General features: G+C 40.2%; 1 protein-coding gene across 2 annotated transcripts in view; it reads left to right on the top strand.

Annotated features, from left to right (window-relative positions):
• Window positions 1-14,094, top strand: part of CSMD1 (CUB and Sushi multiple domains 1) — a 355,527-nt gene that overhangs the window by 304,449 nt on the left and 36,984 nt on the right. For both annotated transcript variants that reach the window (XM_081905886.1, XM_081905887.1), the window contains exons 49-53: window positions 2,840-3,013; window positions 7,026-7,214; window positions 7,892-8,065; window positions 9,979-10,161; window positions 12,844-13,020. In XM_081905886.1, coding sequence (XP_081762012.1) covers window positions 2,840-3,013; window positions 7,026-7,214; window positions 7,892-8,065; window positions 9,979-10,161; window positions 12,844-13,020 — 897 coding nt within the window. The remainder of the gene's footprint in view (window positions 1-2,839; window positions 3,014-7,025; window positions 7,215-7,891; window positions 8,066-9,978; window positions 10,162-12,843; window positions 13,021-14,094) is intronic.

The raw sequence follows: 14,094 nt of genomic DNA, 5'->3' as shown, positions 1-14,094 counted from the left end.
TCATAGCACTAAACTGCCTTACGTGTCTCCAGTTTGTTGCTGGAATAATGTATGCTAAGTACTCAGAGTGCTGTACTTTTTAATGTCTTGTAAAAGACATGCAATGTTCATCATTGGTTTAGAGACTACCGTAGCAGGATTATATCATAGAACTATAATAGGTTTGAATGATAGACATTTTAATAATAATAATAATAATAATAATAATAATAATAATAATAATAATAACAATAAATTATTTGTACCCCGCCCTCCCCGGCTGGAGCCAGGCTCAGAGTGGCTAACATCATATAAATAATACAATATATTATTTATATGCTGTTATATTTTAAAACTAGAGCGTGATTTAAATTTGCTATCTTGCTCTTTTAAAAACTGTTGAAACGCTTCCATGATTTTGTGTCATTTTTATGTATGTCAGTGCATATTTTTTTTAAAAAAGTAGTTAATTCAGTAAAATATGTTTTAGTTTACCAGTGCATATGTTCCTCATTTTGTGTATAAACCAGGAAGGCTAAATATTAAGCTTCTTGATGATATATGAGAAACTAAACCAATAACCATATAAGTGTTGGTTTTAGAATCTTGGAGATAAATATGTAAAACTGTTGGAACAGGTGTGTTCTTACCTGTAGTAATGTAAATGATACAATTATCCTGAGCTTGAAAAGCTTAGGTAAACCCGGTCCAAATCTAGCTCCGATTCTGTGTACTTGTTCCACGGCTCCTTTTCTACAGTTGCCGCTGTAGAAAAAGGCCATTCCATGTTAGGAGCAGGATTGTAAATAAAACTACCAATATCAACATGTAATTGTATGATTTCTATGGTGCAAATGCATTTCAAATGCCTCACACGGATAACCACATTTTACTGGTGCCATAACCTGGCTATAGCCAGGCCTTGTTGAATAATTTTATCACATTGAACTCAGTTACAGCAGTTTTTAAATGTGAGCTGTAACAACATTATTGTAAACACCTTAATATTGCAAATAATATGCAGCTGTTGCATAAAGGCTACTATGAAAAGAGGGAACAGAAGAATATTGCATTTGCCATATTTTTCTGATATGCCTTTACTTGCAAACACAACAATTGCAGAGTGTTGATCTGTCAAGAGGTTGGCAATGTGTGACAACAATAATGATGATGTGGTAAGACGAGACACAAGGGCTGAGACCTTTTGTTTCTGGAAGGCATCACAAAAAACAGCATCTGTCAAGAGTAATGAGGGGTGTAAACCGGAACTGACTGAGTGCAATATGCATTTGCCGAAAAGGACAATAATCTAAATACAAGCGTCCTTCACTACCGCAATTTTTACAGACAACCTCAATTTTGCATTGCAACAGCATACCACATATAATCTCTCCTGGCATCTCACTGAATTGTAGGATTCATGGTGAAGAAAGTGTCAGGTAACAAAACCCTTAATATGTTATTAGGCAAATTCAGATCACTCAGGAGGACAGATCACTCAGCAGCTATCAGTTATGAAAGCTAAAGAAGGAGGCAAGGCAATATGCCTTTGTTTTCTAGTTTACCACTACAAACAGGATATAAATATCATTATCATATCTGCTTGTTCTCCTGGACAGCTGGACAGAGTCCTTTTGTTACATATTTAAAGCATTCCCAATTTCTAGTCGTTTTAAGAAATAGTCTACTTTTAGAATTCATTTCCTTTAAAAAATAGCTCTTACTATGCTGGGGAGTATACTAGGGATAAGCCCTTTGAGATGCACAACTACACACACAAGGAGGAAAAGTTGTTAGATTTCCAAGTCTACACAACTTGTAAACCACCAAACCCAACACAACCCACCAGCCATGTATGGCAGGCAACCAGAAGTTCTTGTTTTTGTTGCCTGTTTGGAACTATAAAAATGGCAGGGGGAGTCAAACATCCAGCACAAATAATAATATGCCCTCAAGGTAGGAACTATGCTGCTTATATGCTCTGTATAGCACCTAGTATGGTGTTGGCACCATATTTATATCATAAATTATATCATAGTGGTGATTGTGGTGAAGTGAAAGACAATGTTGAACTTTAGTCTTGTGGCTGTGTTTATCTCTTGTGAACTGTATTTGCTAGATGATGACTTAATAGCTGTCTCCTTGCGACCCGTCACAGATAGGGAGAACCACCACTATGGTTTATCATTTTTTTTTTGTTTTCCCATTATAAAAATTAAGGTTCTTATATGTACAGCGCCCACATAGTCCCATCAGTTTCATCCAAACGAGCACTACAAGTTGGCTTTCTGCCTGGGGGGTGGTCAGGGAGCCATCACACGTCGACTGTCAATAAATTGGATTTCTGATCACTTTTGTTCAACCACCATTTATGGCAGTAAAAATAAATAAATCTGCATGATCTGCTAACTTCCATTTTTCACATTTCAGCCTTGGCAATACAGTCTGATCCAAAGGGAGCTCAATTACTACCAGTTGTTTGTTTGTTTGTTTGTTTGTTTGTTTGTTTGTTTGCTTGCTTGCTTGCTTGCTTGCTTTTAAAAATGCTATGCCTCCTTGAATATATTGCCCATCAGTGCAGGTTATATTGTATACTAGATCCCTTTGTTCACTCATATGGAGTTCCTGTGTGTATCAGCTTCCACTTTAGTTGGGTGCAGCCATTCTATTAATATTTTCCTGATTCCTCCTTTAAAATCGATGGGGAAGCCATTGCAAATGGGGTTGTTCTGTGTGTGCATTTAACCCATCCGCACGCAACATATTTTTTGGATCGACGCATCAGAGTGCATAACTCGTTGATGTTCTCGACGTGCCCTTCCCAAAAGCTTGCAATCTGTTCTGTGTTTCCTTTCAAAAGCAATCACGTGTGGCCACCCAGGAAACCCCGCTCACGGAATGACCAATGGCAGTGAGTTCAATCTGAACGACGTTGTGAACTTCACCTGCAATACTGGATATTTGCTTCAGGGCGCCTCCCAAGCACAGTGCCGGAGCAATGGGCAGTGGAGCAGTTCCTTACCTACATGCCGAGGTAAGATTTTTTATTTTAAAAAATGTACAACTGCTCTTCCTTGATAGTATGATGCAGTTGGAACCCTTCCTACCACCCTTCCCAGTCATTTTGAAAATTTGTAACTGGAAGAATTATTTCCTTTGGAGAAGTCTAACCTATTTGAAAATAAGCTGTTGCTGCTTCTACAACTGCTTCTACTTCTATCCAGCCCCCCCTGCCCCCCCATCAACCTATTGCCATCTTATAGATTGTGGGCAGATATCACTATTTAATTAATAATAATTGCACAGGTGCTAATTTGGTACGGTGGTACCTCGGGTTACGAACAGCCTAGTTAATGAACTGTTTGGATTACGAACCAAGGTACCACTGTATATAAACAGTATTGTCATTGGGAAATGCTAAGCAAGGTCAAACTTCCTCCATTGAGTAAGCAACTAGAAGCTGCTAATTTTGACAAATTTAGCTATTTAGTTAAGCTTTAATGCCGCTGGGTGAATTCAAGACAGGATAGCACATTTCAGAGAGCAGAGTTGTTACTTAAAATGCCATCTCTGAGCTGGGGTCATGCGCATACCTCCAAAAAATCTAGTAGTCCAGTGTAGTAGAGAAAATTGTTCTGTGTATTATAGGGTTTTTCCAGATGAGGGCTTAATTTGGCAGAAAGGTTGCTGAAATATCACAAATAGCTTATGCACAATAATGTGCTTTCTTTTTACTCAGAAATTGCAAATCTGGATTAAATTGGGGAGGCATTTTTGTGCCGATGGTGTTGTTTGGGCATTGTAAAACTTGCATTCATGGGGAGTACTAATATCACATTAAACACACATCTGGAAGCCTCTGTAGTGTATATTTGGAGACAATACTCTTTTGTAGTAGCACCATGTTCCTTGCAACCTGTATAAAAGACAGCAAGCCCTCATATAGGTATAAAATCAGGCACATACCAGTAATTGCAACTTAGAATGCCACCCGGCTGGTGCATACAATCCAGAAAATATTTTCTGTAATACCTAGCTCATAAGCTGTAATTTTAAATCTTTATGGGTTTTCCAGTTGTTGCAAACCATTTGGATATTTTTTTTAAAAAATGAAATTGTAGTATACAAATGTTTTAATAAAAATAAATAATACACTGATAACTAAATAGACACATCAAGTGCTAACTTTCAATATGCCTTCATAAGAGAGAATTCCCGTCAGTACAAGTATTTAAATAGGGATGGGATATAGTGGTGGATAATGGGTAAATATGAAGGGTTTGTGAGGATCAACTCCTTTGCTTCCTTGTTCCTTAGAATAAGGGCACAGCAGTGCTGAGTTTCACCAGGTACCAAGTCTCAAAAGAACAATAATATTTGACTTTGGCATCAAGAGTTTGAATCCATGCAAAATGAGGTTCAAGTGTCAACAGGGCAGATTTAAACGTCCTTCTTTCTTTATTTCTCAACAGACTAAATTCAGATTGCCTGCATTTATTTCCTATGTAACTCTTGGCACCTGTCATTGAGAGAAAGCAATCTCCTTCTCTCTCGCCTTGATTTACAACTGGGTCCCTTGGGTGAAGGGCAATCAGGGAAATCAGCTAGTACAGCTCTATATTTGAAGCAGCTTAAATTGAAGCCACAATTCATTCATTCTTTTCCCCCCGGTAGCCTTAAATATATATGTATATGTAAAGAAAAGTGCTTTGTCCCTTAGAATTAAAGGTATATTTCATACAGTTGTGGGAGTATCTTCTCTCCTGATTTTGGCCACTCACTCAATTTAGGTGTGGGGCAGGGTTGGCAAGGTATCCTTGGGATGAATGTGAAAGTTCCCCAGTTCCCCAAAACTAATTATAGTGGGCTACTTCTATGTATGAGTAGGAACTACCCACAAAGCCAGAGCCGGGCTTCTTTAATTGGCAGGTCAATATCATTGCAATCTGCAGTTATGACAATTAAAAGCTGGCGAATGAAATAAAATGCAGAACAAAAACCATTTACAGTGGTACCTCGGTTTACGAACTTAATCCGTTCCGGAAGTCCGTTCTTAAACCAAAACCGTTCTTAAACCGGGGTGTGCTTTACCTAATGAGGCCTCCCACCACCGGTACCCTTCCACCATTCGGATTCCGTTCTTAGACCGAGGTAAAGTTCTCAAACCGGGACACTATTTCCGGTTTTGCGGAGTTCATAAACTGAATCGTTCTTAAACCAGACCGTTCTTAAACCGAGGTACCACTTTAGCTGGGTAGGCTTCTTTCTCATTTAACAACTTAAGTTAAACAAGACAGTTGAAAAAGTTTACATACTGCAGCCTGACAGTCACTAATGTTATGAGAGTTCCCCCTGGTATAGGGATAAAATTACCAGATGAATATGAGTCGTCGTCACAAAAAGGTGAAGCTGGTGGTTCACTGGGGCAATTATATGTGTGTGTATGCCAAGCCATAAGCAGTCTGTGACAACAGCTCTAGAGCAGTGTTGATTTGCTGACTAAAGAGGTCAAGCCTAAAAGACTTGGACCTTCTCGGGGGGGGGGGGGGGGATGGAGACAAATATCAAGCCATAAACCATCTTTCTGCTTTGTTTGTCAGTGCCATGATTTCTATAGACAGTGTTTCCAGGATTTTAATCCTCTTTTCTAAAGAGAAGTAACTGAATAAACAAAGGATTTCACCTTCCTCTTTACCCGTTAGCTGACAGTTGTTGAGGATTCCACCTTTTATGTTCTGCAGAATTTCAGCTCAATGGCAAAGTAAACAGGTAGTGTCTAGGTAGCCTTATACAAATCTCTGGTCACCAGATTTTACTGTTATTTTTTGGGGGGGGACCAAACTTCTGAATGCTTGCTCTAACTGATTACAGAGAGGACTGAAACAGATACTGTTTTTTAGTTGCTGCTGTAAGCTTCTGGTCCTTGAATGAACAGGTTCACAACTCCTACAGCTTGAGGTTTTCTCGATGGTTTGAGTTGGGCATTGGAAGAAAGCAAGGCTCTTGTGCCTTTAAGCATCCTTTTCTAGCATGAAAATATATCCATGGGGAGGAAATTCACTTTTTGACACTCTGTCTATTAGATATATTATTATGTACAGTCCCTGGTTTATTTGGGGGCCTTCCTCCCCACTCACTAAATAGAGTACACTTCTGCATATCGCACAAAATGTATGCACATTTTATGTACATTTTTGCCCTCCTTTCCAGGTGAGGTAGCCCCTTCCACACACAGGTGTACTAAATCCAAAGCACTGCTGTGTACACTTGCATTTCACTGAAATCAGTGGGGCTTGAGTGTGCCTAATTCTTGTTTCGCTGATCCGTCAATACCTTCCTGATTCTCAGTGTGCGGTTTTATTTCCTCTTCCTGCCCTGTGTGCTGTGAGTGTGTCCATGTGCTCCCAACTATCCTATCTCTGCTTCTTACTGCTTCCCTCATTTCTCCCTCCACATCATTTGCAATGTCATCCAACCTCACCATTGTTTATCTAAACCAGGCATCCCCAACCTGCGGCCTTCCAGATGTTTTGGCCTACAGCTCCCATGATCCCTAGCAAACAGGACTAGTGGTCAGGGATGATGGGAATTGTGGTCCAAATCATCTGGAGGGCCGAAGGTTGGGGATGCCTGATCTAAACAAATACTATCAATGTTTTAGCCTTTCTCCTCTTTTAAGTCTGTCACTTACCACTACTATGGGTCTTAAACCTTTACTTCGACCATAGCTTTCTCTGTGCGAAAGTGTAAGGAATCATACCACTTCTGTGCCGTTTTAATGCACACGACACTCTTGGTGCCAAATAAAAACGCCACAGTCATCAAGTTAACAGAAATTGTATATTTCTTTGCATATTTTCAATTATGTAAAGCTTTAGTGATTGGCTATGGAAGCCCATCCACCAGCAAAATGTTGAATCAAATGTATTTGGCATTAATTAATGGCTGTGGGATTGAGCTTTCAGCAGCACTGAATTGTACATTGCATGCCATGAATATTTTCCTTTGGATTTTTCTATTCAGTAGTGAAAAACCTTGTATTTCAGTGGTGAACTGTTCAGATCCAGGCTTCGTGGAAAATGCCGTTCGCCATGGGCAGCAGAATTTCCCAGAGTCTTTCAAGTATGGAATCATTGTGGTGTACCACTGCAAGAAAGGATTTTATCTTCTTGGATCATCTGCTCTGACTTGTAAAGCTAATGGTTTTTGGGACAGATCATTGCCCAAATGTTTGCGTAAGTATGCAACAAACTGAATTTTTACTTTATTTTATTCACCAGAAGGCCAGGAAGCATCAGTTATCACTGAAGTGCATGTAAATAATTGATTTAACAATGTCGGTATGCTGAATTTTGTCCTGCTCTCGGGAGAATTTCCTTAACAAGGTATCTACTGTTGTGTGCAATAGTATACCAGCCATTACCAGGAACAGAAGGTCAACACAGCTGATGTTTTTTTTCCATACAATTTTCCTTCTCAAACCCAGAGCTCTGGTTGAGAACCTACCCAAGCTCAAATTTAAGCTATGTGTTTTTGTTTACTTGTTTTTAAAGACCCAGATTTCTATGGGCCTAGATTTAGTTTGCTTAGTTAAGATTTTAACTGGCTAAAATGGTTTTGTGAATGTCATTTTGGCCCAGGTAGGAAGAATTGTAGAATTATATCATGCCTGGGCCTACCTGTAGCAGATCTGTTTCATCACAGTTTGAATCTGCTTCTCTATTCGTTTATTTCCTGCACTCCGAGGTTTGTGAAGAACAAATGAAAAGGGCACCAAGAGAAACGAACAGCAATGATTCATTCATACAAATGCATGTTTATTGTGCCGAATTGTAATGTTATATTTATAAACCTTTACAAGGCTCTATTGCTGTCTTTCAGAAGATGCTAATCCTATTTTTCCGCACTGTAGCAATTTCTTGTGGACACCCTGGAGTCCCAACCAATGCAATTCTGTCAGGGGACAAATTTACGTATGGATCTATAGTTCGCTACTCTTGTACAGGAAGTCGAACTCTCATAGGAAACTCTACTAGAGCATGCCAAGAAAACAGCCGCTGGAGTGGAACTCTCCCTCACTGCTCAGGTACCTTTGAAAGCATTGACTTAATGTGACCTTGTAGCTGAAATTATTAAAACTATTCCCTTGCAGCAGATTTTAATGCAAGTGAAGTTTAATAAGTCAGATTTTATGCTCTCAGTTGCTCTTTGGTTAGCCGTTCACTCTCATTATAACAGTGATTTCTTTTAACACCTTTTTGTATCTGAAAGATGATCTATTGCTGAGTCCATCTATGGTCTGTAGGGATACATGTTGTCTCCAAAGTTTCTTCCTTAACCCAGCATCCATTTAGAATGTGTTATATGGCTCAGTAGGGATGCCTAAGGCTTGCCGATCAGAAGGTCGGCAGTTCGAATCTCCGCAACGGGGTGAGCTCCCGCTGTTCGGTCCCAGCTCCTGCCCACCTAGCAGTTCAAAAGCACGTCAAGTGCAAGTAGATAAATAGGTACTGCTCCAGCGGGGAGGTAAACGGTGTTTCCATGCGCTGCTCTGGTTCTCCAGAAGTGGCTTAGTCATGCTGGCCACATGACCCAGAAGCTGTCTGCAGACAAATGCCAGCTCCCTCGGCCTATAGAGTGAGATGAGCGCACAACCACAGAGTCGGCCGCAACTAGACCTAATGGTCAGGGGTACCTTTACCTTTATATGGCTCAGTAGTCAATAACAAGGAGTGCCTCTAGATCCTAAGGATATTCCCTGATTTTGGAAGATCAAGTGAAGTACACTTTTGTATACACTGGTACCTCGTGACGTACCATTCCCCTTACGAATGCTGCGGGTTACGCACTCTGCCCCTTGTTGCGACCTTTGCCCCAGGGTGCGAGCGGAAGTCGCAGTCCGGCAGCACAGGAGTCGCTGTTAGAGAAACCGTGCCTCATGTTACGAGCGGTTTCCTGTTATGAGCAGACCTCCGGAACGGATTAAGTACGTAACACAAGGTACCACTGTATAGACATACAGTGGTACCTTGCAAGACGAATGCCTCGCAAGACGGAAAACGCGCAAGACGAAAGGGTTTTTCGTTTTTTGAGTTGCTTCGCAAGACGATTTTCCCTATGGGCTTGCTTCGCAAGACGAAACGTCTTGCGAGTTTGTTTCCGTTTTCTTAAAACCGTTAATACCAGGGTGCATCCGTGCTTCGCAAGACGAAAAATCCGCAAGACGGAGAAACTCGCAGAACGAATTAATTTCGTCTTGCAAGGCACCACTGTATCACTAATATTTGTATCCTTCGTGCTGCTGTTGGGCATGATTTTTCTTAAGTTCAGTTGGGGTCTTCATGAAGCCATAAGAATGAGGAGAGAAGATGATCTCAGCAATGAGTGGATTGTATGTTTACTGGCTCTGCTAGGTTTTTTTTTAAGCGATTCTCATATATTATATGCATTATTATATTTATATACACTCCAGGTTTCCTAACATAATCAACACAGCAATGCATATAACTGCATACAAATATTTATAAAATGATACTGCAGAAATATAGTACCAGATGGGGCTTGACTCTCGTCCATGTATTATATGTATAATATATTTATTTGTGCATATAATTAGTCTGGCTTTGAAACAAAAGCAAAAACACATTCTACATGCACTTTACCTTCTTTCTAACCCTGCATCTTGAGCAAAAGAGTTCTGACACTGAATTTTCAGCTCTTCTCTGATTATATTCAGTGTGACATAGACCTATGCTAACTTAAATTATAGTTAAGTCTCTGTTGCTCAAACCCGTATTTGGTAGGCAGACTCGGCCTATTGTGGCTCTTGGGCAGGAATATTTGTTTGATGCCTTGTGTTTTGTAACGTGCCTTTGGGGCACACCTCAAAGACACACCGAATTTGAAGTGGAGCTGATGCCCGGCTGGTCGTTAGCCGATTGATACTAAACCGTGCTGACGCCTCCTGATAATGACCCTTTTGATACTATGCATTTACAGGAAACAACCCAGGATATTGTGACGATCCTGGAGTGCCATCCCATGGGTCCAGACTTGGGGATGAGTTCAAGATAAAAAGCCTGCTACGTTTCTCCTGTGAAATGGGTTATCAGCTGAGAGGTTCCCCAGAAAGAACATGCCTCCTTAATGGATCTTGGTCTGGCTTGCAGCCAGTATGTGAAGGTCAGTATCAGATTCAGCTCATGTAATTGCAACTGTATAACTGCATTTCCATAAATATGATATTTTGTGTTCCTGGAGCTATTGTTTGTGCTTGAAAGTACATGTAACTACTTGCTTAATTTCAGTACTGGTTCTTAATAGAAATGATCAGGCTCATCACAGCTATCTGCCAATCACCCATTTCCACCACCCTTCTGAGTAATACCCCTCCCCACCTTCTCACTATATAGAAGGGTCTGGTGACTTCTGTTTCAGTGTATCTGAAGAAGTGTGCATGCACACGAAAGCTCATACCAATAACTAACTTAGTTGGTCTTTAAGGTATTACTGGAAGGAATTTTTTTTGTTTTGACTATGGCAGACCAACACGGCTACCTATCTGTAACTGACACTCTCCTTTATTAGTCTCACACCTGTTAATACAATGTGCGGGTGGCGCTGTGGTCTAAACCACTGAGCCTCTTCGGCTTGCCAATCAGAAGGTCAGCAATTCGAATCCCCATGATGGAACGAGCTCCCATTGCTCTGTCCCAGCTCCTGCCAACCTAGCAGTTCAAAAACACACCAGTGCAAGTCGATAAATAGGTACCGCTGTGGTGGGAAGGTAAATGGCATTTCCGTGCGCTCTGGTTTCGTCATGGTGTCCTATTGCACCAGAAGCAGTTTAGTCATGCTGGTCACATGATCCGGAAAGCTGTCTGCAGACAAACGCTGGCTCCCTCAGCCTGAAAGCAAGATGAGTGCCACACCCCATAGTCGCCTTTGACTGGTCTTAACCATTCAGGGGTGCTTTACCATTTTTTTTTTACCTTTAATACAATACTATATAAACAATATTGTAGCAAAATGTGCAATGGTCTTAAAAAGTATGTAAGTAAAACAAAATAATGGAAGTATGGTGGTCTGCTAAATCATCATTACTGTTGTGGATTTGAAACTGTTTATCTCTAAGTTGATCATACTTATAGCAGAACTTAGGTTTGCTGTATTGTGAATCTTTTGGAAACTTTCTGATGGAAAGAAGTCTACCACATTCTCTTAAGTACCATCCATTAGGGCTAGGAAAAAGAAAACACAACCAATAGTCTCACAATATCTTAAAAGACATTGTTCCAAGTTGGATGTGGCTACAGGCTGCCAATTACTCACCCGTGGTTTAATGAAAAGTTTATTGTCTTTCCTAAGCTCACAGGCAATGTGGGAAGGCATTTGCCTCAGGAAAGTGAAACAGAATCCAAGAAGGCCTGCATGTATCATAAGTTAAGAATAAGAGCTGCAGGCAAGTTTTGATCTGGATTCACATTTTGTCCTTCATTCACCTTTCTTCTCCCTGCCAAAAAAAACGCCCTCAGTACACACACAGGTCACATACACAAGTGATTATGAACCTCTCCTATTCTAATTTATTATAAGCACCTGTTCTCCTTTCTAGCCAGTAATCCATCTTCCCACAGCTTACAGCTTGTTTTTCACCAGCAGAAAGTTTCACCGTTCTTTCATATATAGAATTGATGTTGTGCATTTAAATACCAGTGTTTCTGTGGGCATTGTTGTATGAGTTACTACAAAGTGCATTTTGAGCATCCTATGTACTAATTCGAAAGAGAACATAGAAAAGTCTCTGGTTGTACACTGTAGCTAATATGGGTTGGGTTTTTCCCTCTTTTGTTTTACATTCATATTAGGAAGTAATTTTTTTTTTTATTAAAAACTGATTGGAGAATGATGTGAAAAATGCCAGTTCAGTTAAATGCCTGAACTGGGACTAAACTGATAGTGACCTATTCGCTCAAATTGTATTTGTGACTGCATGCACATACATGTGCAATTTGCACCAAAAGAGGGGTTTCTTCCCTTACACAGATATCTTTATTGCTGTTGCTACCAATGTGGTTAATCCAGTCTAATATCCACCTGGAGACTGAGTTAATTTAATCTTCTGAACCTTCAAGCTCTTAACAGAAAAGCTGATTTATCAAAAATCCCACTCAAGGACCTTTTGGCTCAGTCTTACCTGACATGACTCAGGTTTAGGCAACTGTAATCGCAAGAAACAGAATGAATCTTCACTTTTCTCCCTTCACAGCAAAACCATTTGCAGGGAACCGTACTCGAGCCTGTTTTCAATACAATAGGCTGGAGCTGTAACCTTTATGGGCAAATTATATTAGGAATGAGACTGTGTGAAAGGCAAACTGCTGTCTAACTGAAACAGATAATCTCAAGGAATACTGCAAGGAAAGTGAATTCCCCCTTTAATGGAGAATTCAGTTTTGCAAAAACCTAGCATTTGAACACTAACCACTGGTTTCTCCTTGTAAAATCACCCCAGCTATTTCTGGGGGCAAATTGGTGCAAGTTCTCTCAATGCATAGTTAAGAGGAGATGTCTATGAACAAACATCCTAGTGCTTTGACTACCTCCCACCTTCAATTATTTCTCCCCCTCACTTTTTGTGCCCCATTTTTACTAACGCATGCAAAGGGGATATATTGTTACCTTGTGCCAATAATGAAGTAGAACGATAAGATAAGCCCAATATAGGGCATGCCTATTTTGATAACTTCACCACAAACTAAACAACTGAAAAGCTTTGGTTTCCCAGGGTTTGTCCTGCGTCAGTTTAAAGGAGAAATCAAATTTACTTTATTTTACTTTCCCTGTCTTTCCCACTTTTGACAGCTGTATCTTGTGGCAATCCTGGGACACCAGCCAATGGCAAGATAGTCTTCAATGACGGAATTTCATTTTCTAGCTCAGTCATTTATGCCTGTTGGGAAGGTTACAAGACTTCAGGACTAACTACACGACACTGTACAGCCAACGGGACGTGGACTGGCTCTGCCCCAGACTGCACAGGTTGGGAACTGACGCCCTGTTAACAATATGCTTAAAGACTGAAAATAGATGTGCTATCCTTGTAGAAGGAAGGAAATTGTTTTCTTCAAAAAAGGAGGGCACAGTAAATTATACTCTTATTCATCTCCACATATGGAGCCTGGTCCTAAGTATGTTTGTTTGAAAGAAAATTCCATTGAAAATTAAGCTTACTTCCAAGCAAGTTTGTTTAGCTTCGCAACCATAGGTTACCTCACCCTTATATTTGCAGTCAGTAAACTACGCTGACATTCTGGGACATACTCCCAAGTAAACATGCGTAATATGATTGTGCTGTAAGACTTATTTTTCTGCAAGCACACCTATATGGCTGTCCTGCAGAGAAATTTCTTGGTCCTACCTGTAACGTTTTTGCAACAACATACATGAAAGTAAATTGAGTGAATTACCTTTTTGACTCAATACAGTATACATCTGTGAATGTTAAATCACATACCAATCAAAAATCTTCTTTGTTGGCACTGTTTCGTCTTTTATCATTAAGCAACATGGCTTCTGAGGAACAGCAGTTTTATAATCTGAGGAACAGCAGTTTTATAAAATTATCCTTTCTGTTATTTCAGTCTTTACTGGAAACAATCCAGATTTGGGATTTACAGTGTATGCCTGTGTAATGGGGGACGTGTTACCTACAGAGTAAATCAGAAAAATACATGCAGTAGAACTCCCAAAATGTATAATAATGCAGGAAATGTGACTTAGAGTTTGTACAGGTGTGTTTGTGCAACATTTACATAGATTTGGGCAACAGGGGGCTTCTTCAGTTTGTGAGCACAACTCGTTTTTGAGGATCAGAACATCTCCTAATCCGGTAACATTTCTTCTACGCGTGGTAGAAGCTATAGATGCACTGTTAGAAGCCCCTGATTATATTTGCACTTCAGGAGCACATGCCTCCACTTTGCCGTAGATATACACAGAAAAATGCATTTTTAAAACTTCATTGGTTTAGGAGTCACATTGAGGTTCGCCAAAGGCTTCCTGAATATAAATGTAAACTTGCATACAGATCCCCAGGTGATGTCTGTTGTTATA

The sequence above is a fragment of the Podarcis melisellensis genome, assembly GCF_964234715.1.
Source record: "Podarcis melisellensis genome assembly, chromosome: 3".
NCBI lineage: Eukaryota > Metazoa > Chordata > Lepidosauria > Squamata > Lacertidae > Podarcis > Podarcis melisellensis.
The sequence above is the reverse complement of the archived record's forward strand: the minus strand, read 5'-3'. Positions and strand labels throughout refer to the sequence as shown.